The following is a 24,828-nucleotide window of genomic DNA, read 5'->3' as shown; positions in this document are numbered from 1 at the left end:
TTTTACAGAGAGGAGGAGAGAGGGATAGAGAGCTAGAAACGTCGATGAGAGAGAAACATCGACCAGCTGCCTCTTGCACACCCCCTACTGGAGATGTGCCCCGCAACCAATGTACATGCCCTTGACCGGAATCGAACCTGGGACCTTTCAGTCGGCCAACCGACGCTCTACCATTGAGCCAAACCGGTTTCGGTGGGAAAGAAACTTTTGATAATTTTTCTGGGTAATGCATATTGCTGACATTTAGACACATGCAGATGTTCCATCTTCAAATAGTTATGCATTAATCTTAAAAAAAAACACAACACTAGATTTGGCTACTTATAGAAAAAGGGGTCATCTTTGTAGAAAGACCACTAATATTAAAATGAGTGGCTCTGAAACTTTCGTTTGCATCGGAATCATCAGAAGAGCTTGTAAAACACAGATTGCTGAGTCCCATCTCCAAAATTTCTGATTCAGTAGGACTGGGATAGAGGTTGAGAATTTGTATCTCTAACAAGCTCCAGGCTTCTGTTGCTGCTACTGGTCTGGAGACCACCCTTTGAGAACTAATGCTTCATAGGATGTTCAATTAAGCTGAGTTCAGAAAAAGGGGATTAAGATGGAATTAGGACTTAGAAATATTCTATTGGTATTTACAAATGTGATATTCAAAATATTCCACTTGTCACTGGCCAAACAAAATGCATACTGGTCTTAATCCATATGGCTAAACCTGTGCCCACTGCCTCCACATTAGACTTGAGTAAGTGTATGCCACCTAAAAACGTCTTACTGATTAATCAAAATTGTATACGTGTTTGCTTTTTTAAATAGTTCTTCAAATATAAATCTAAAGTAAGTATTTTAGAGTTTAGAATAATATATCATGTTTTATCATTTCATTTTTGTCTTCATCTCCAAACAATAATCTCAGCTAAAATATTCAAAATCAGATAATAAAAAAAAAGAATCCCTCTGACTCATGTGTTACCTCTGCCCTCTCCAAAGAACATAGCAACTCCTTTAATAACTACTCTTCATTTTTCTCATATTTTATTTCAATAAATTTAATATGTGGTAAAAATACATGATATCAACTAACAAAGATCACGTTTTCCTTTTGGAATGATGTGTTCATGAAAATTAATTGGTTTTGGTAATCAGATACATATACTTGGAATACACTTCCGAGTATTAAAAAAAATATTGACACCTTTATATAAAAGAGATGGTGAGTAACAAACAGTATGCCAAGTAGTGGTGCTAAAGGAATAAAATGGTGCATGAACATTAAATATCCTGTGAGTTTCACAGTAATAGTATTTTAAAAAGAATCCTCTTATTAAGATAAGTAAAATAATGTGTGTGTGTGTGTGTGTGTGTGTGTGTGTGTGTGTGTGTGTGTGTTTCAGAAGGGCAAAAATTCCCCCAAATGTTAGCCACTCAACAATTATTTTTACCTGCAGTGGAACTTCCACTGTTTTTAAACTGGAAGACATTTGAAATTCTGAAGATACACTTTGATGACTGAACTGTCTGACTGCCTACTGATGACTAGGGTGTGGTGATGACATTTAAAGTGGCATCATTCTTTTCTTCAGGAATGTGTGTGCATATCTTTAATGTCAGCACTTGCCACTTGTTAGATTTGCTGGTGTCATGTGCTATTTCAAAGTAGGTAATAGTGATTTTTATGACACAGTACCCCAATATCCCACTTGTTACTTAAAAGTAAGTTGTCAAAGTCCAATTTTTATTGTTCTGCTCACTTCTGTGTGTACTCTGATCATCTGATTCTGTTTTCAGTTTTCAAATGCAAAATTCTGAAATGTGCCATAATGAAGCAGTATACGTCTTTAACCTTGGAATCATTCCTGTGAAGAAGTAATTGTTTGCTTGTGTTTGACGGTTCCCAGGTTTCTGGGAAAGACTTGAGTCAGAAACTGGCTAATAAATAACAGGAAACAACCTTGGAGGGAATGTGGTGTACTCCGTTACATCCACCGTCTCTCTGCCCAGACAAGGCCCACAGAGACATCTCTGGCCAACTGCTGCTTTAAAACAATCTCCCAGCAGGATACTTACTTAGGTTACAGTCACAGAAAGATTAGATATGGCTGCAAAATCTGTCCAGTCCAGTGAAGTGGCAGAAAGGGGAGTAGTAAGAGTAAGAAGAGCTGGCTGAGTTGGTTTTTGTTTTGCTTTTTAGTTTTTTTGTGGTTTATGTTTTCATACAAAGAATACACTTTTATACAACACACCTGTATTCAGTTGGACCAAGAGTTATGGGTCTATACATAGAAAAGTAGTACTAATGTGACCTAAAGTAGTCCAATAAATTCTACAAACAATAAATAAGGGAGGATGACAAAGAAAATTTATAATATCCAGAAGGATTATCTGTCTGAATTCAGTTTCCAACTGGTATGTCCATTTCTACCTGAAGACACACACCTGCACCATTACAATTACATTGATCTCCTCTAGTGATATCTGCCTTCTGTACACCATTCTCCGAAATTCTACACATCATGGGTTCTCCATAGCACTTTGAACCTTCATATCACTGGATTTTTCTTTTCCAAATTTGAAAGAGGCTTAATTGTCTTTCTTTGAGTCAGATAATTTTTAATTAAGATGATTATTTTCAGGATGCTTTGGGACTGTTGTTCAATTAACAAATGAATGTGCATTTTTATTTTTTTTTTGCTTTTTGCTTTTTAATATATCCAGTGTCTCAGTTGGGGCACACCAACTATTAGTCATTTTGTTATCCCCTTCTCCCACAACTTCCTGAGACATTTCACTGGTGGGAATCATTGGCTTAGTTGTATCTGTATGGAGAGTATTTGGGGGGTATAAGTGTTCTTTTTTCTTGTTGGGTTCTTTTTGAGTGTTTCTTAATCTCCAAAGTAGTGACACTCCTGGTTCTATGTTATTCTAAAACAAAGTGTTATTTGGTTGGAAATACCACTGAAAATGCAGATTTACTAGAAACCTTAAAATGTTTATTTTAGAGAGATATGTATAGCTGTTAATGTTAATTTAAATACTAACTTTAATAGGCATTGTATATGAAACATTCACTTCTATACCAGGGGTAGGAATGCTGACAGAGAGAAGAGAGGAACTTTGCTTTAAGGAAAAGTATGTAGCCAGTTGCCTAGTGAAGATGACCCACTATATTGTGGATTTAATTGATTGTCGCATATTGTCCTCAAAAGATATGTCTAAAGGACTTGATTTATTAATAAGATAAGCTAGGCAGAAAATAAAAAGGGACACACCGCTCTGTCCATCAAAGTTGCATTCTCCACGTAGAATCAAACCAGTCTAATCTATTGCTGGTTCGCCAATTAACTATAGCCAGTCTTAACTTCATATTTTGACTCACACTATGTCTTTTGATGTTACGTGTTGTTGGAAAACTTGTAACTGATGTATGAGTGTCCTTTCTGTTCAAACTGTTTCTAATATATAATTTCCTTGTCCAGTGTTCTTTCAATAAGGGTACCTAATCCTTTGAGGATACTTGTCAGAATGATGCAAATGAAGGTGTAGATTAATTGTTTATCATTTATAAAAATATATACTGCAACTCACTGCCTACCACAGTTGCTGTGATGAAGAGAACAGTGTGATTATTATTTTTCTTGCAAAATGGAACCTTGAGTTTATTTATTTAATATATTTTTATTAATTTCAGAGAGGGAGGGAGAGGGAGAGAGAAAGATAGAAACATCAATGATAAAAGAGAATCATTGATCAGCTGCCTCCTGCATGCCCCCTACTGGGAGTCACGCCTGCAACCTGGGCATGAGCCCTCGACCAGAATCTGACCTGGAACCCTTCAGTCCTCAGGCCAACACTGAGCCAAACCAGCTGGGGTGAACCTTGGGTTTAAATAAGCCTTTGGAAGTAATGGATAGTCTAACAGGCAGAGGTCTCCACTTCTTTGTGAGGTGACATTTTGAAAGGTTTTTGAGCTGGGAATCCTGATCTAAGAATTTCCCTGCTCACTCCCAGTCCACCCCAAGCCACGAAGGCTCTCTCCCCCATAAATAAACATTAGTAAATATAGATATCTTTAAGATGATTTTCTATCTCAGTGAATGTGTCTCTCCAGTACCATAAGAAAGATAGTTTTCAGAAAATATAAACTTGGGGGGGGAATATATATATATATATATATATATATATATATATATATATAGAGAGAGAGAGAGAGAGAGAGAGAGAGAGAGAGAAGGAGAGAGAGAGAGACAATCAAAAGAATTGCATTGATCCCATTACATAGTCAAAACACACTGTAGCCTCTTGACAATGGGCCAGGCATGAAAGACTTATATGTTGAAAGAATGCCTCTACCTTCAATTTCTAAGGCCATCCTCTATGGGAAGCAAGCAGAAAGAACGGATCAGAAAATTACCCAGCTTCTGTGTACTCCATTTGGATTTAGGCAATATATTTGCTTTTGAACTCTCAAGCTTCAATCTCAGCCTCCTGAGTGCCACTTCCCTTATTATATATGACATTTTTCTTCTAGACACCTGTTGGGGGCTGTCTTAATAAGACACATTGTAGAAAGAGGAACACATTTCCCAGGCCAAGAAGGTGAGAGCTATTTCTTTCTAGGGCCCTTGTTATTTGGGGGCCCAGCATCTTCTGTGGCAGAACAAAGGCAACACAGGTATAAATTCTTATTTTTCTTCCACTCTGCAAAGAAAATGTTGTTGATGTGGTTGGTGTTCAGCTACATGTCTCTGAAGAGAAGCAGTCAAATACTCCTTCCTTCCAACCAGAGGTTTTAGAACTCGATGCCCATTGCTTTCTAGCATCATTCTAAACAGAACCCTACTGTTTGGCCATGGCCAAAATTAGCTTGAATGGTACCGATTATTGAAAGGGAGTCTGTATTTGCAATAATACAGAGAATGGTAGTTTAGAAATGAGCCTGATTGCATGGTTCATTTTGTTCTCCTTTGTAGAGCCAGGCTGCGGCCCACTACAAAGGCACGAAACATGCCAAGAAGCTCAAAGCACTGGAAGCCATGAAAAATAAGCAGAAATCTGTCACTGCCAAGGACAGCGCAAAGACTACCTTCACCTCCATCACTACCAATACCATCAACACCAGCTCTGACAAAACAGGTTAAACAATGATCTTTGTTGTTGTCGTTGTTTGTTGCTGTCACCATCATTGTTCTTTGGGCCTTCTTCCCTTGTCTAACCCTGTGTCTGTTTACCTGTGTTCCTGCCACGTTGATTCATGCATGATCCATCTTTCTATGTGATGGTAATTGTTTCCCCTCATTTTTTAAATACCCTTCAGGCACTAAAATAATCACAAGTCATACTACAGAGTTTGCGTTTGAAACAGTCCTGTGACTGTTTGAAAGCAGCACCAGAGTCATAAAGGCATTTGAAGCCATGTCCCCAATAACCCTTGTTGAGACGTGAACCTTGCTGAGGTTGCATCTAGTATGCAGCACTCTAGCCTGAGACTGCATGGCAGATTTGATTGAACGGTGCGTAAGACAACAAGGTATGCCAAGTGAATTGAGAAGGTCCCAATAAGGGCATTATTACCGACAGGCCTTCTTCTCATAAATCCCAAGCAGTGCAGTGTTTTAGGTAATTCTGGGCTTGTTATGCCTGGGTAGCCTTTTCTTCTGCATACACAGGTAAGTGTTATTGATACCAATTACTCTTTTTAACAGAGTCTTCTCAGTGAAACAATGGTCTCTGAATGGCCCCTTGGGATAGCTCCTGCAAACAGCTAGTTTATTTGCAACAGGGGAAGGTCCGTGGGGTTTCCCTAAGATGACATTTGAAAATGTAAAAACACTGGTCCTCACATTGTACATGAAAGTCCTGTGTGATGTATGGAGGTACATTTAATACACTACTGTCTAAAACAGAAGAGCTGATACATGATTTCCAGTCCCTTCAATGATCAGGAAGCATCCATATCGTCGTAGATAATCTTAACTAGAGGAAACTCTCCTGGCCATGACTGATAAAAATGTAAAATGCTACAGTGAGCCAGTAGAACAGATCATAGTGACTTTATGACAACTGCTTGCATCCATTAGACACATATAGGATCTGAGGATGTGCCTGTTCCTATGTGAATCTGTAAGGGGTGATGATATTCTCTACAAATTCCCACAACAACATCGTTGTTCCTTACCCAGGTGTAATTGGTAGATGCATCATGCTGTCCTCCCTGAGAACCTTTTGTACTCCCTGAAGCTGAGTGTCTTTGTCATCTTTGTACACTGTCACTAGGTGTAGGTGCTGAGTAAAGTGTCTATTGGATGTCATCCCCCTCGATTCTCTGATTCTGATTTGTTTAACTTTGTGTCACAACATTCTACGGGTAAAAAAGAAGTGCTTGTCATCTTCACTTCTTTGATATCCAGAGTAAGAGCTGGATTATGTCATTTTATTAAGTTAGATGTACAACTTACATTAATCTTTTCTCTATTAATTTAAAACATATTCCCTTATTTGGGGGGAACTATCAGGGAGTAATCAGCAATGAAGCAGGTGACTTTAATCCCACCCCACCCCCAGATATTAGAGCACAGATTGGCATCCTGAAGGCCATAATTTCCATAAAGAAATGTATTTCATTTGTAAAAAGAAAGTAGATAGAACAAAGGCATGGGTTTGATTTAAAAAGATGAGCTTGATGTAAAGAGTTTAATGTAAAGTTTTTGCTTGCCTCCAAATGTTTCTATTCGTAGACACTTTAATCAGTCATGACTATTTGGGTTTGCTTGACTCCTCTTTTTTAATTTAATTTTATTGGGGTGACATTGGCCAACATGAACACATAGGTTTATGTATGGATTTCTAAGTTACAAAATCTGTACATAGCACTATGTTTCCACCACCCAAAGTCATCTTCTCCTGTCACCTCATATGAGGACTCCCTTCTCCCCCAACCCCTGCCCATCTACCACACACCGCTGTTTGTGTTCATAAATTTCAGTTTTATATCTTACATAGGGTTCTTAACTTTTTCTATCTGACTTATTTCACTTAGTGTAATGTTCTCAAGGTCCTCTCATGTTGTTGTAAATAATGCTATTTAATCCTTTCTTATGGCCGAGTAGTACTCCATTGTGTATATGTACCACATCTTCTCTTTTCAGTCCTCTATCTCAGGGCATTTTGGCTGTTTCCATGTCTTGTCCACTGTGAAAAATGCTGCAATGAACATAGGGGTGCATATATTTTTGTGTATAAATGAGTTTGAGTTTTTTTATATACTATATACCTAGGAGTGGGGTTGTTGGTTCATATGGTAACTCTATTCTTAATTTCTTGACTCCTCTTTAAAATGCAAAAGTCTCTGTTACATTGAGGATGCACATCATTGAACAATATATACTTACATGGTGGGTAGAGCTGCTAACTTGAGTTAGGGAAGGCTCCTGCACAGGTTGTCTCTGTTTTGAATGCATTCTTCCATTTCTCAACTTAAAGACCAAACTATAAATGAGGGCAGTCACCAAGGCTCTGTCCTTTTAGAAGTGGAATGGAAACATTTTTTTGGGTTGGCCTGTGGGTGACAACCTATCATACAATAAACTGATTCCCAGTGGAGATGCTGGAACTTGCCCACTGGTTGGAATGGCATTGAAATGGTGAAACACCCTTTCATACTAGAGCAAGAGAAAATTCCTGAAAGGCAGGAGAGATAGTCAAATCTATAAAGTTGGTACAAATATTTAACATATGAAGAAAATTATGAGCATCAGGAAGGACATTGCTCTCCTAATCTATAGGAATCTGTACTCAACCCCCTTATCTCCCCCCCCCCCCCAAAAAAAAAACAACAACAACAATAAAAAGTCCCATAAATTGAAAGACTAAGGTTTCTAGCACACTAACCTGGTATTTTAAGCCAAATTTTATCAAATGGGGATTTCCACAAAACTGTCTATAAGAAGTAGCCTAAGAAAGCTCCAGTCATGTTATAAATTGTTATCTCATTTCTATTGCAATATAAATCAGAGTTACCTATGCTAACCAATTAGAGTTTTTTTTTTTTTTAAAAAAACACACAATTACTTGTTTTTTTTACTACTGTTTCTTCCTACTGATGAGGAAGGAACACAACCCTGAAAATAAGATGGGTTTCTGAGGCATTTCCCTAGAACAGTTAAAGCAGGAGGGAGAGAGAGAGAGAGAGAGAGAGAGAGAGAGAGAGAGAGAGAGAGAGAGAGAGAAATAAGACTATAGAGTTAAAGTTCATGTATTTTTTTAAATATATATATATATATATATATATATATATATATATATATATATATTTCATTGATTTTTTACAGAGAGGAAGGAGGAGGGATAGAGAGTTAGAAACATCGATGAGAGAGAATCATTGATCAGCTGCCTCTTGCACACCCCCTACTGGGGATGTGCCAGCAACTAAGGTACATGCCCTTGACCGGAATCGAACCTGGGGACCCATTAGTCTGTAGGCGGATGCTCTATCCACTGAGCCAAACCGCTTTCAGCAGCTCATGTATTTTTTAATTAAAAAATTAATCATTTTGATTAATGCACAAGGTTTTTGTGTGATTTTGGGACTTATCTATACATAAAAGATACAGATGTGTATTAAATCACATTTTACTAATTTTACTAAATTACTCTTAATAAAAATATTCCAAATATATTTAAAAAAAAGTATTTGCTTTTTAAAAGGCTAAATAGATAATGCTTTGGTAGATAAAAACCTTAAGAGAAAGCTAGCAACAATAGTGAAAAGGGCAAGAAGTAATGTGGACTTAAATTATATAATTGACTTGGAGTTTTTCCTGGGTTCTCAAACATACAAAAAATAGAATACTCATAAAAAAAAACAAAAAAAAACAAATTTTCATTCCAATTCTACTTAATAAAAAGAGAGCTGTGAAAACAATTCCTCTTAAATTCCTAAATCATATATTATGGGTTTTAATTGCTGCCTTGGGCTAACAAATATGTCTAAATGACACATTGGGTAAGCTTTTCTTCACTAATTTTATGATCTTGGAATTCTCTTTTATTACTTAATGTCACTCTGCATGCTGGAGTGGTGAGTAATAGAGAATGCTCAGTGATCAACTACCAACTGCTCACAGAAAGCCTAGCTCCACTATCTCTAAGCAAGAAAAATGCTCCCTAACATTAAAACATAAGTTGAGTTCTTGTGGTTTAATGAGGAGTATTAGATTGATGAATTTACAAGAAACATTTGCAAGACTAAAGTAATATTCTAAAAAAAATAATTGAACACTCAAAAATTTTAGTACATGATGGTGGTTGCTATGTATTACAGAATATTTCATAGAGTAAATATTTTCATTTTCAAAGTTGGCTAGAATAACTTTGTCTGATCTAGCAAGTTGTTTTATATAAGAGTTTCATACAAAAAAAAGTAATGATAGAAAATAAGAAATTATGCTCAAAGTAACTTAGCAAATATAACTCAGTTGGTGTTTGTTTTTTTCTTCTTTTTTTCCTATAAAATGACAAATTCAGAGGTGTAGGGTTTAGTCTTATGCTAGGCCCTCCTCTGATTATATTACATATATATATATATATATATATATATATATATATATATATATATATATATAATTGATTTTAGAGAGGAAGGGAGAGGGAGAAAGAGAAACATCAGTGATGATAGAGAATCATTGATTGGCTGCCTCCTGCACACCCCCTACTGGGAATTGAGCCCACAGCCCATGCATGTGCCCTTGATCTGAACAGAACCTGGGATCCTTCAGTCTGCAGGCCCACCCTCTATCCACTGAGCCAGACCAGCTAGGACCTCTGGTCTTTCTTTACTTTCCCTTTTTGAGAAACCTTATTTATTCCAAGTGCCTATCAGTTAGTTCGGCTAGATTATACTGCAGTAATAAACAACTTAGAAATCACAGGGGCTTTTGCAACAACTAATCCTTTCTCACTTACACAACACATCAGCAGTGGTTTTCTTTCCATGTTCATTTAATTCCAGGCCCAGGCTAATGAAGCAGTCACTATTAATATTACCATTTCTATGGAAGACAGGAAAGAAAGTCATGAATCAATAGGCTTTTAAAGCTTTTTAATGGAAGTGAATTTATAACATATCTCTCACTTCCACTGCCAAGTTTCATGATTAAGCCTGTTATAATGGGCAAGGAAGAATACCTCCTCCAGGGAGGGGGCACCATGTCAGTGAACAATAAAATACAATAGTCATCATGGCTTCAACTGTCACTTGTCCCTAGGTGTCTGAGCATTCCACATTTCTAACCTTGTTCTTTTCCTCAATTCTGACCTAACTTTCCATCAAAATTGAGTCACTCACTTGGATGGTTTGTCAGCACTTTCGTTATACAGGTTAAAAAAAATAAATAAATAAATAGGTAGACTCATCTTGACCATCATCCCCAACTTTCTTTTTTTTTTTTAATATCCTCAGGAGAATTTTTAAAAATATATATTTTATTGATTCTTTACAGAGAGGAAGGGAGAGGGATAGAGAGTTAGAAACATGGATGAGAGAAAAACATTGATCAGCTGCCTCCTGCACACCCCCCATTGGGGATATGCCCGCAACCAAAGTACATGCCCTTGACTGAAATCAAACCTGGGACCTTTGAGTCTGCAGGCCAACGCTCTATCCACTGAGTCAAACAGGTTCCGGCATCCCCAACTTTCTCTTTATCCTGTTTTCCTAGTTTTATTTTTGGTCCTCAGTTCAGAATTGAAACCTTCTCGTTGTCTTTGGCTCTTCTCACAATATTAGTTTGTATGTTGATTCAGTTGTTGGAATCCACTCCCCTCACAGTCCCAAGAAAACATGTTTTCTTCCTTTACACATGGTTACTGCCCATTTCCTGGCATTGAGGTGGGTGTCTTGCCCATACAATTACCCTAGCCTCAATTCTTGCCCTTTGACATTGTTCATCCTGCTCTCTGTGTATACTAGACAGTGCATAGGTTACAGCGCTTAGAAACCTTCAATTTATCTTTCTGCTGAACTTCATGGCCCTCTGTGATTTGACCACAACCTACCTTTTCAAGCATTTCTTTCATTGTTCACCTGCAGTATTTTCCACTATACACTTCTTTTGTCTTTGTTTCTTACACTGTTCTTTAAAATTTTTAAAAATGTATACACATTCCTCTTTATCCTTCTGCCTCTGAATTCCCATAAAAACCCATACTTTTCTAACTACCATACCTTATTCTTATTAAAATATGATCTTTATGTCTTTACATCCTTTTATTGCTCGATGACATGCTTGTTAGGAATACATACTTACATAATCCTCTTATGTATTTTTTTTTCTTTACTGAGAACTTTTTATATAAAAGATAAAAGGTAGTTTTAAAACTGGAAGCCATGAGTTTGTTCTTGAGGTAGAGCATAGTAAAGCTTTAGATTTTTTGTGTGAGTAGATGGTTCCATGAAAGGAAAATGATACTCATTAATCTAAGGAATTCCGAGATATTGCTCATCAAATTTCAGAGGTGAAAGTTTTCATGAGGGTCATCGAGTTTAACCCCGAAAGTTTGCTTGATTTTTCTTTGAGATTCTCTAGGTAAAGAATGCTTGACATTTCTAACGCCCCTGAGTAACTAGCAATCGGGAGTTAATTAGCCTAATTGGCAAGATCTGAGAACATTTCTCCTGGACTCTATTACACAATTCTCTATCAAGTCTCAGTGAATTGCCAACATAGTCCCTATGTTGGCAATTCACTGAGACAAAGGTACTACATTACAATTTGAATTTGCACTTTGCAATTATAATTAATCTTTATGTACCTATTTCCCCTCCCTTTTTAAAATATGAAATTATAGTCCAAGGATGTTGCACTCACCTCTCAAAGAGTGAAACACTTTTGAATTTATCATTGAGAAAGTCAGTGAATGCAAAGGAGCCTGTATTTGCTGTGGATTAATAATTGGCTCTAAATGTGTATTGGAATGCACATTATTTGCTCAGGGACTTAGAGCGATAAAGAGACTTTTCTAACGATAAACAAGATATCTGATGTAAAATGATGGCCAGCGCCTGCAAGCAAGTACCATGGGAAACAAAGCCTCCTTGGGAAAGTCAGTCAATAATGAGGTCACAGAGTCTGAGTTCTTTCCCTTCCTGAGTATTATCTTATTTATATCAGGCCCAGGGCCAGGCAAAACTAGACACAGACCCTTTTCCCCTTTCCATTTATCTAGGAGGAAAATCATTAGAACGGTGATCTGAAAATAAAGGTGGTAGATGAATAGTTTGTAAGGAAAAAAATTTCAATGTCATTTAGAATACAGACAGTGTTCAGCAGCAGACAAGTAGGAATTTGCTTCGTTTTTGTTCTCAAAGGGAATATGGGAAAAGTTTTGCTCTTCTTGACATAGGCTTCAGATATCCCCAATGTATAATGAAAAGTATAACAAAGTACAAGCTGGGCTTGACATCAGAAAGCCAGGTATCTTTGGTATCGTAATACATATATGTGTAGTGTGGCGTATATTATGTATAAATATTCTATATACATATTTACATACCAGATTCTATCTTTGATACCTGTCCTAAAAATGGCACACTATATCAGGCCTTTATAATTAGTACTACGCATTTTCTTTAAGAAGAAAAAAAAGAAGGCTTTTGTGTCTTATGAATCCATAGCTCTGTTGTACTCTATGAGGCAATATAAAATCATTTGAAAAGGGACACATTTCTATCAGCACTTATAGATCTGGTGCAACTGAGTATAAATGCCTCTTTGGCTAGTTCCTGGGGTCTTTCTTTTCTGACCCATTGTCCCAAACAAAGCCTCCCAGGGACAATGATAAAGGGCCCTATTGCATGCATCTTGGCACAGGAGTTCAAGCACCCATGTGAGACCATTGATTTGAAAGGAAAGTGTTTTTTTCCCTTTCTTAGCATTGGCTATTGTCACGCTCCAGATTGATCAAAGAAAGAGACTTGATCAAGTATCCCCTTCTCAAGATGTGTGATAAGTGCTAACCGGGTGTGTGGGAGCAGATATCTAGAGAGATGGAAAAAGAGAAGGGACATTCAGAAGTGGGGGATGTGGGGGCACTCAATGCTCAGTGGAATATCATGGTTCCAGGCTCTTTGCATATGAATCAGTGATGACACATTGCGAATTAGGGGCGACGTGGGATAACAAAAAAAATCCCGTCATGTTTTTTTTGTGCATGAGGAAATCAAGATGCATGTTATTTTGTGGGTTCCATCAGGCTGATAACAATTTTGAACTAGATACATTACATATGAACCCCTCCTTGAATCACAGAAGAATTTCACAGTGAATTTTCATGCGGACAAGAACATGATATCTCCTTCAGCATAATGGCTGAGGTAGGAAGTAAGGATGTAAGTGCTTAAAGAACCTGCCAGGCAGCCTTGTTCACGTAGCTGGTATATGGCCTGTATGATAAGAGGGGAATTAAAATTAAAATAACCAGCTAGTGGTCATTTTATCTTACTGTCCAAAGCAACCGATCCCTTACTTGTGTATGTATGTGTGCATACATGCACATGTGTGTATACACTATGTATGTGACTGTCTTTCTTTGCCATAAACATCAAATCTCTAAAATAAATTATGAGCTAGCCACCTAATCAGCATCTGTGAAATACTAGACATCTGGATGAATTTTTAAAATTAAATTAAACTCCCAATGGTTTAGTCTACAGATGTCATATTTATGGAAACATCTGTGTCTGTCTGTGCCTTTGTATGTATGGGGTTTTTTGTATTTTTTATTTTTTATTTTTGAAGGGGTGTCCCTCCCCCCCCATTTTTTGGCTGTTCTTAGGGATTAAGTAGACATTAATGATAAAAAATTTCAACTGCAAAATAATTCTTAAAGGTACGACCTTAACTAACACAACATTTTTGGACAAGAATAAGATATGACAGAATGTGAAATGAGCACCTATAAAATCATGGGAGAGTTAGAGACCTTTGTCTCCAAAGCTGGAAAGGGAAGGGTTTGATATCTACTAGTAGTAGACACGGAGTATGAAACAAAACATGTTCACAGCATATTTCTTGTAGTTAGGAGACAGAAAGCTTGTACTGCAGTCTTAGTAAACCAAACTGAATCCTCTAGTTAAATTAAGAATTACAATTCCATTTATGCTCTATGAATTCCAAACTCTTAATCTGGCATCAGAACATTTTTTGTCATCTAGCCCTTGCCTGCAATTTCCGGCAGGTTTTCACATCTCTCCTTAACCCTAACCCAACAAAATCACATGAGGGTTGCAAGCCAGGCATAGACATTCTTTTGCCTGGCAGAGTCCTCTGTTATACTTCACTCCATTGCATGCATCAGGTGCTTATGAACAGATGGTACATATGTTATATGCTGGTGCATACACACATGGCTGTACATAAACATGTACATATGCATTCACACTCTTTGCCTGGCTGATTTCTATTTCCAGGCTTCAGTATATGCTTTGTCTCCCAGCACCTTTGAAATGGTATATCTGCCTACTTGTCAACCCCACCAAAGTTTCACTTCCTTGGTGGATCATACACCTCTGTCCTATATATCTTTATCCCAGCAATTGGAAATTTTACATAAAAAACAATCAAAGAATAGCTGAAACCAGTTTGGCTCAGTGGATAGAGCATCAGCCAGCGGACTGAAAGGTCCCGGGTTCGATTCGGCCAAGGGCATGTACCTTGGTTGCTGGCACATCCCCAGTAGGGAGTGTGCAAGAGGCAGATGATCAATGATTCTCTCCCATCGATGTTTCTAACTTTCTATCCCTCTTTCTTCTTCTGTAAAAAATCAATAAAAATACATTTAAAAAAATCAAAGAATAATAATAGACTTTTTTTTAATACTCCTCCAAGATATTTTTCCCACTGATTTTGTTTGTTTGTTTTTGCTAGAGACAATGGAAAGAAGGTGTGCATTGGTGGGGGAGGAAGGAGAGTGAAACACCAGTGTGAGAAAGGCAGATTGATTGGTTGCCTCTCACATGCCCCTGACCAGAGCTGGGGATCAAACCTACAACCAAGATACCTGCCCTTGACTGGGAATGGAACCCAAGACCCTTCAGTCAGAGGGGTACTAACCACTGAGTGCTCTAACAACTTAGAGAACTGGCCAGGGCAAAATATTACTTTTATTTTCTGGAAGACCATCCTAAGAATTCTTTTAACAGCAAAAACTAACACAGTCTAATATAAGACCATCCTAAGAATTCTTTTAACAGCAAAAACTAACACAGTCTAATATATGTAGTACCCTGTTTCCCCGAAAATAAGACAGTGTCTTATATTAATTTTTTCTCCCAAAGTTGTGCTAGGTCTTATTTTCAGGGAAACACAGTAGTAGTTTGAGGGCATACAGTCCATAAATTTTACTAATTGAACTTTATCACATTTGCCAGTTTATAATACAAATCAAAGTCATTAACCAGTGTAAGTCAGACTTTGAATATGCAACTCTTGGGTTGAGCATTTTTCAGAGACAGCATAAAATTAAGTTGCTATTTTAATTATCATAATTGCATTCAGATTCATCATTAAATTACTGTGCTACTTCAGTTTCTAATGAGAGTTAAGAACATTTTAAAAAGCTCTATTGAGTCAGATTGACTATGTACTAACTTCAACTTGTGACATTGGTATCGGGTTAAATCTGAGGGCAGCAAGCATATTTAACTCCATGGGGCAGAGTCTGTGGCACTCGGACCCTGCACAGCCAGGGCTCTAGCTCGCCTTTGTTATGACTCAGTTTGGAGGCAGCCTTGACAACACTTTACACTTATGTGACTTCTCAAATCAATCATGCTCAGACCCACAGTTGGTGCCTGGCCAAACTCCAAGGTGAAGGTCAAGATGCAGAATGTGTAGCAGGAATGATGCCCATTTAGACTTCATTTTGTTCTTTTTCCCCCCAGTTTTCTGTTTCCCTGGGAGTTCTCTAGTAGAGTTAAATAAAACCAGAAAAAAAAAAAAAAAGGTATTTCTTTCATGCTGCTCAAGAAGTATAAGAACTTATGAAAAAGAATATATTTTCCATCCTTCTGAAATGGTCAGCGATTTAAGTCTGAATCATGAACTTTAGGTTTATTTATTTATTCTTTTATCCATTTATTCATACTCACGCATTTATCTATATGTACTTTTGCAATATTTCAGATGATGCAGAGATGAAAACTAAGAGGCAGAACACAAGTTCTATCTTCAGGATTGGGAAGACAGGAAATAAACCCAAACTATAATACAGGATAGGAAATGATTTGTCAGGAGAAAACAGCAGATCTGGTGCCATGTAAACCTACAGCAATTGGAATAACCCTCTCATATTGGGAGGAAGAAGGAGGCACAGATATTATTAACTGGCATGTGCTAAGCTTAACATCGAGGGTGCTTAATCCCTGGATTAACTCCTTGGATGAAATGTTACTTTAATGAGTACTAAGTATTTGCTTGGTTTTATTATAGATGTGGCTCCTGCCCTCCAGTGACTCACTTTCGTGGAGGAGACAGAGAACAAAAGGCTTTAGTAACCAAGTGGTTTAGAAATTCTGTGCTAGAGGTTTGTGAAAATTATGGGAGTACCTAATTCTGGGAAGAAGACATTCTTAATCTTACCTAATATTAGACAAACATGTAAATTGACCGTACCTCTGCTATGCCACCAGCCAATCAGGAGTGATATGCAAATTAACCCAACAAAGATGGTGGTTAATTTGCATACACAGGTGTTGAGTGATGGGGGATGGGATGCTTGTCTCATAGCCTTAGTGACTACACAGGCATTCTGCTCCTCTCCACCCCTTTCTGGGTCTCTAGGCAGCATAGGAAGGCGGGGCCAGAGCAGAAAGGGACTGGGCCAGAGAGGAAAGGTGGTGCTGGCATCCAGAGAAAGGAAAGCCCATTCAAACACTAAGTAACTTGACTGAGGCCAACAAGTTTGTAAGTGGCACAGCTGGAATTTGAACTGAGTTTTCCTTCCTCCCAAGGCTTTTGCCTTTCTGTTTCCTCTTAGGTAGCAAAATGCTTACTCCTCCCATTTTTTCTTGCTAGCCCTAGCCCCTGGTTGCTAATTGATATCACCATATCTGTTGGATTACTCAGGGTAGCCCTTTTGTTTTGCAAAACCTCTGATATCCAAAGGTGCTGCTGTAAATAGTTGCCTTTTCATACCAGCCCTTGGACTTTTCAGATGGGTGTCTGACCACATTTATGCTCTTTATGTCTTTATTTTACTTTTTGCCTGCATGGAAGCTGGTAAGAGAAGATAAGGTTAAAGGCCAATGCATTTTGCTAGTCTACATTTTGTTAATGAAAACTGCATTGTTGTTTTTTTATTATGTTGCCAAGCAGGAAAGCTTCATGTGTATTGGAAAACAAAATCTTCTATCTCTCTGTATAAAATTTATAGCGAGTTGCACGTGAAGCTATTTCACCTTAGTTTTTATATGTATGTTGATTTTGTAATACTCTCTAGACAGTGAAAAAATTTTCTGGAAGAACAAGACCCAAGTCTTAAATACAAAAGAAAAGTCTTTTTTTTTGGGGGGGGGGATTAAATATTTTTTCTAAATGAGCATAGAAAAATTAACAAATAAAGATAAGATATTAACTACATTAGAAGAGATTAAAGTCTTACAGGATGTATATTAACTCTTAAAAATTTCTGCTTTGGAAAAGTGCTTTAATTCTTTCAGGCAACGAAGTCAATATTTAGTGCGGTAATTTTAGTAATTGAAAATCCAATAACCTAGAAAGGATTGCTTCAGAGCTCACAAATATAAGCTTCCTCCTATGTTAGAAGACATTTTAGATCAGTATACAGTGGTATTTTAAAATAAGGTAATATAGTCTAGAGTTCAAGGTTATAAATCGTTTTCCCTATAAGGTTGACAATTTCCTAAACAGGAAAAACGGTGTGGTTTTTATTTTTATAGCTTTTAAAATTTCAATATGTCATTATATAAGTAATTGCACTCCAGCCTCATACAGAACTTTTTAAAAAATGTTGTAGAGGTATTATTTCTAATTATTGATATCCCCATTTTAAAGAATATTTCCCACAGAAGAATATGAGTATGAGAAATTGAACAGAAATAACAGTTATCTCCCTATTTGTAAAATACCTCATTAGCAAATATTATGGAAATATATATCTGTAATGTACTATCCTTCTTTTAGTTATTTCCAAGTTCCCACATGTGTTAACTTTTGTTTCCGGGAAATGGGGGGATTACTCATCACCCTGAAGGATAATTTTATCTTAAAACGGCTTTGGAAACAGTATCTTACTTCAAAATAATCCAAGATTCTATCCAGATTATGCATCTTTGTGTAAAATCACTGATCTAAGAGCTATGGTTGGAGCAGTGATAGAGTAATTTACTTTACATGGCTGTCAAACCATTGAGTGTTTCTGTCCACTAACATTCCCTTTATTCAAAAGGGTAAAGGTAGCATCTTTCATCATCCTTGCAATTAATGAGGGGAAGTAAGATAGTTTTCCTAAATCGTATAGTGCAGACATTTATTTTTTTATAGTGCAGAAAGTAATGAAGAAATCAAGTGGGCCTTAACTGAAAAAATTTTTTTCGGTTTTTTTTTTTTTTTTTTTTTTAAAGAATACATTTATAATGCATAAAGCAAATATAAAGCAAATGCATTCAATTTGCCGGTACTTTGTGGTCAGGTTAATGCATTTGAGATGTTACTTATCTTTCCTTAAAACAGTAAGAAATCTGCCTTTATTTTATATTCATCACAATCCCACCCAGTGTAAATTTCTGAACTGTTAGGAGTTTCTGGTTTTCTCAGCTGTATTCTATTCCAGAAGGGAAAATAAAACATTCACTATATTGTGTCACACCCCTGGGTTTGGGCAATGAACATATTGAATTTTTGGTACCTCAATTCACACTCAATTCAACAGAAAAATTATGAAAATCACATTTTCATGGAGAAGATCAAGTACACGAAAAATTATGAAAATCACATATTTACTGAAATATACTACAGATATCCAAAATAGGCTATTTTGGATATCTGTAGTATATTTCAGTAAATATGAAATATAATGAAAGCTTCCCACAAATATATGAGTGTATATGTGTAGCTTTATCTTTGGTGTGAAAATTAAAATAAAACTTTTCATAGCTGGGTAACATACACATATATCATGTGGCAATATGGTAAATATACACTGCCAAAAGTTACAATAAAAAAAAATCAGCCATTTGTCTAGAATCTAGATTATAGTTCAGAAAAGGTATTTCTGTAAGGGAGCCTGGCGTTAAATACTTTATATTTTATAAATCACACTGTCTCTGTCACACTACTCAACTCTGACACTGTCACCTGAAAGCAGCCACTGGCGATATGTAAGTGAATAATCTGAGTTTCAATAAAACTTTATTAAAACATGCAGCAGGCTGGATTTGGCCCTAGGGCTCTACTTTGTGTATACCATGTCTAGAGGGCTACAGATATTCAGCTATTTAATTATTTTTCAATTATTTGCATATGAAAATCCAACCACTATGAGTGTGACAGTGGGAAAAAATACTTATTTTAATACCACAATTATTTATTTTAGTAATTTTTAGTATCTTAGTATATTATTACTACTATTAATATCTCTCATAATTATGTGATTAAGCCAAAGTTTTTATTTGGGTGAGGGAGGAGGTGGACTGTCTCCTATGTATTTACGGTGAAATGGCAGTTGTATTGGAGTCTTCACTAAACCTTCTTCACTCACATGTTAGGCTTTGCCTGCTGGCTGGAACCTCCGGTGGGCTGTCTGCCAAAGCAACTACTGGTGGCCTCTCTATGTCCTGGGCTTCTCACAGGATGGCACCTGGGTTCCAAAAAGACAGCCAGGCTGATGATATATTTTCTTTTGACCTAAAGTCATAATAACGGCCTTCCATTTTATCGTATTGGTTGAGACAGGCCTCAGAGCGGAGGGTCAGTTGCAGTATAAGATGGTCATGTAAGATGGGAACTGTTGCTGTGGTCATCTTTGTAAAATAAAATCTGCCACAGTGAGCTTCCATTTTATTCTAATAGAAAAAGCAAGATGGCATGATTTAAAAAGCAAGGGAGAAATCGGGTCAGTAACAGGGAAAGACTACATTGATTGTGCTAGCAAAGGTAAGCAGGAGCTGAATTCAGGTTAGTATAAGGTTCAAAACCCCAGAGCCATAGATTCAAGAAAAGAATTTTAGGGATGCTGTATATATAAAAGATGAATAGGTAGCCTCCACTTTTCACAGGAAGATTCTGAATCCAAACTCAGACAAACACGACAGGAAAGCAGAAAGAGGCCTTCATCACTAGAACAGTGAGGTGTCTTTGGCCTTGAAGCCATGTTCTGACCAGGAACTTCAACATCGTCTAGAGGTCTGAAAACGCACTGCAAGTCAAGCACAACCCAGAGCATAGAGTGGGGCAGACAGATGCGTGTTCCTAGCTACAAAGGAAGAAGCAAATGTTGATTGTGAAGCCGAAACCTGACAGGTGTCACAGAAGCAAAAATCTCACTGCAAGAGCTGCATCGACTGGCTGGTTTGACATCACGAATCCAAAAATAGATGAAACAGCCGATCTGGGAACTTAAAGAAAAAGGAAAGTCTTTAAAACTCCATCCCCTAACTTCTCTCATTTTTGCACTCAATAAACCACTATCTGCAGTAGAGCCCCCGGAAGAGCCCTTCCGAGCGTGCACCTTGATATGAGAGCCCTGAGACATCTGTTGTGTCATTTCAGTTCTCTCTCTGCTCTACCCAGCTCTCTCCGTCTGCGGACCAAATGTGCCTATTTTTTGCTCCACTGATTTAATAGCCCCAGGAAAAGTTGATAATGTGATCATAGAGTTCTGTCTGAGTGAAATGTCTCCAGTTTTATCTCCAGCCATTCTGTGGGGTTCCGTGGACCCTCAAGACTTTAGGTTTTGCTCCATTCCAGCTCCTTTTGATATAAAGCCTATTGGAATTAATATTTCAATTGTGTGTGTGTGTGTGTGTGTGTGTGTGTGTGTGTGTGTGTGTGTTCTTGTCCCTCTATCAACCTATCAACCACAAGAAAAATTTTCCTTATTATTTAGCAGTGTTTTAACAGGTTTCAGTCCATTAAAAGCAAAAGAGAGCATTTAATAGCATTCTTTAGCTTTTAACTGGTGAGCTTTCATCAGTTTATTAATAGACTTTCACTGCAAATGTGCTTGTTACATGCTAGGGCTTTAGGCCGATTCTAGCAGCAACAGCCGTGTCCTCTGGGACTAGAAATCCAATTGTAAGTTCTACCTCCAGGTAATGCTTTTGGACTGCTTGGAAAGATTAAACAAATAAATGCTAAAACTTTCCTTCCAGAGAGCTGGATTTATTCATCCTCTAAAACCTCTGGCCTAAGAAAACAGCTAAGACTTAGGCAACAAACTGCCCAGTAGGCACAAGTCTTTTTCCAATGCAATCTCCTTAATGTCATTTCTGTCCTGTTTCTTTAGAGCTCTGACTTTGGATGGACAGAAGGTGGAGGACTAGGTAAATTGGAGCAATGCATTTCAAGTCTTTTACAGATGCACTAGGATAAGATTATAAGCTTTGCCTTGGTTGCAGTATCGTAACATATTCTATTCTAGATATTGAGGTTACCTGCAGGCAAAGCAAGGCTAACTTATATTAGCCCTTTGTAGAACTGGAGTGCTGTCTCCTTTCTCATAATAAGAATTGTGTTCTTCTTGCCTTAACTTTAAGGTAGATTAGAACAAATGTTATGAACAATTAAAATTCTGAAGGGGAAGAAGATCAAGCACACGAAGAGAAAGAGGTCATCAAGGACAGGCAACCCTTCCCTTGCAATGTCTGTCTTATATTTATCTCTTTTTGTAAGACAAACAGGCCTCCTCAGAGGTCATAATGCTAATTATGCCTGGAACATAATTAGCATGAAAAAAACTGTTATTAAGAAAAATCAAAAGGCCATATATCATTTTTTAAGAGAAGAAGAGAGATATTGTTATCTCTGTGCCATAGAGTTAAAAAAAAAAAATCCAAAGGAGACTACTCAACCTGGAAAAATTGTGATGATTTTCATAAATTTAATGTGAAAATTACATCTTCCCACCCACTTCCAATTTAGCATGATAAAAGCTAGTAAGGAAGAATGACTTGGTTTTAGCAAATAAGGATATTACATTTTCAGCTTTCACCAGGACCCACCAAGGTGGGCTATGTTCACACCAAGATCATGAAGGAGGCAGCCCAGGTCATCACTGAGAAATACTACAAGCACCTGAGCAACAACTTCCACACCAACAAGCAGGCGTGCAAGGAAATTGCCATTATTCCCAGCTAGAAGCTTTGAAACAAAATAGTGGGTTATGTTACACGTCTAACAAAGTGGATTCAGAGAGGCCCCATGAGAAGTGTCTCCATCTAGCTGCAGGAAGAAGAGAGAAAGGAGAGAGGATTATGTTCCTGAGGGCTCAGCCTGGATCAAATTTTTAAAGTTGATCCTGACACTAAAGACATGCTGAAGCTCTTGGACTTTGGCATTATGTCAAACCTGCAGGTCATTCAGCCTGTATTTGGAATGAATTTCAAACACCACATGGAGCCATTTGAATCCTTCTGCTATGCTCGAATATTATTAATAAACCATGGAAAAACAAACAAAAAATTACATTTTTATTGCACATTTATTTGTAATAATAACAATAGTGCACATATCTATAACATATACTATGAATAAAGCATGCTAATAAATTACATATATTTATTTCCTTAATTTGTACAACAGGTCATCAAATGCCATTATTATAAGGAACAGAGAGGTTAAGTACTTGCCCAGAGCCACACAACTGGTAATGACCGAACCAGAGTGAAATCTAGCAAATCTGATTCAGAGGCCTGATCTTGGACCATAATCTTATTGCTCTGTGATGCAAGGTTGGGATCCAACTACTGTTTATGTCTTATATTTTTAGTAAGCATATTATTTTATTCTCATTCTTCAATCAAGTTTCCTCTATTCTAACAGTATATCCATGTTGTGTGTGTATGTGTTACATATTGTATGTGTAATTACAGTTGGAAGTGATATAGTAAAGGTAAAGTATAGACAATGAGGATGATAATTGTGTTGTTAGATGTACTATCAGGATGTTAGCTAAAATGTATAATTTGTAGTGTCCGCCAAATATCCCTGTACTCCCCGCCATGTTTAAGCCCTTCTTGCATATATATTGGAGCCTTGTAATTCATTTTAGCAAATGTGAATTTGAGTATATAAGTAGATGCAATAGATTGTGAACCACTACACTTATAGAAAGGAAAAAAACAACAACACATTATGTAAGACCAGAGTTCTGAATTAAGAACCACAATTTTTTGTCAAATGGGAAAGATTTAAAATTTCTGGAAGAAATTGTCCTGGAGAACTGTTGGAAGATACAATACTAGCTATTCTTAAATATCTGGTATGTCTCCATGTAGAAGAATGAATGAAGCCTCATTCTGTATGGCACAAAAGATTACAACCTGGGCTATTTGGTGAAAAATGCAGAGGAGCTCACTAGGTTCAATGTAAAAAAAACCCTTATTTTTAATACTACATATGGCCTCCCCATTACACATGTAAATTATTTATTTATTGTACAATTTTGTTTGTCACTTCCAGTGTCTAGAGAAGTTTTTAAGATAAAAAATATGTCTATCTTGGTCCTGACTGTTTTCCTAGTGCCTTGCATACACTCTTAGCTTATTTTTTAAAAAACCATGATGTAGTTAGGTATCAAATGAATGAATGAATGAACAAACGAGCAAACAAAAGAACTCTCCATCAAATAGAGCACTCCAGAGATTTCACTTTCTGTGGAAGAATTCTGGTGCAGAACATGTAACTAGCTGCAAAAATTGCTAAGAATTTTTGGAACAAATGCTAGCACTGGATTGTGGTTATGTTATATGTAATGTAATGTCTATTCCAGCACCCAGATCCTCTGATTTTTATCTCTTTACATTTGAGCTTTCCTGAGAGTTGAAGCCTTTTGATTTTTATTCCCCAACAAAAGTCAAGATGTTTGCTATTGCAAAACCACAGAGAAATATTGCAAGCATATGCTCTAGCTACCTGTTTGTGAGGATATTTATCATCTTTTGATAGCATGCCATCATGTTCAGAGAAATGGACAGCATGTACTTTGTAATCAGGACAGGAGGCTGTGGCATGACTGATGGGAGCCTTCATCAGGTATCATCGTAAAGTACGTGTGTCTGAAATGTGCATTCGAAGACCTGTACTTGCATTTAGGACACTTTTCTCCATTTCTTCATATGTAGCTATAAAATAATGCCTACAGCGACTCCTCATCTCAAGTTGGGTGCTCATATGTATGCATGGTCCAATTTTGATCATCAGTCAGATTAGCCTCATTAATCACTGAGCATCCCATCCACTCAGCTGGTCATTGAATGGATTTGTGATTCTAGATAAACTCTTTGAATAGCAGCTGTGAAAATCAGTATCCACTCAGTGCCTAAAACAGGATTCTTTGTCAGGTAGGTATTCCAAGACTTAGGATAATTTACTGCCTCCAGGGAGCTTTTATTTGTATTTTATGGATAAAACCAAAATCTGAATGTTACAATATATGCCCAAAGGTACAGGCAAAAAGGGCAGTACATGTGAGAGGGTGTGTGAAGGGGGTAAAGGTGAGGTATTACATTGGGAAATAGATAAGATTTGGAATCAGACTCCAGGTTTCTAATCTCTGTTGTACCATTTAACTTTTTTCATTTGTAAAATAATC

At 37.2% G+C, this 24,828-nt stretch overlaps 1 protein-coding gene across 2 annotated transcripts in view; it reads left to right on the top strand.

The window, feature by feature from the left end:
* Nucleotides 1-24,828, top strand: part of ZNF385D (zinc finger protein 385D) — a 274,109-nt gene that overhangs the window by 187,010 nt on the left and 62,271 nt on the right. For both annotated transcript variants that reach the window (XM_084902977.1, XM_084902976.1), the window contains one exon: nt 4,974-5,136. In XM_084902977.1, coding sequence (XP_084759103.1) covers nt 4,974-5,136 — 163 coding nt within the window. The remainder of the gene's footprint in view (nt 1-4,973; nt 5,137-24,828) is intronic.

The sequence above is a fragment of the Pipistrellus hanaki genome, assembly GCF_964339955.1.
Source record: "Pipistrellus hanaki genome assembly, chromosome: 13".
Taxonomy (NCBI): Eukaryota; Metazoa; Chordata; class Mammalia; order Chiroptera; family Vespertilionidae; genus Pipistrellus; species Pipistrellus hanaki.
The sequence above is the reverse complement of the archived record's forward strand: the minus strand, read 5'-3'. Positions and strand labels throughout refer to the sequence as shown.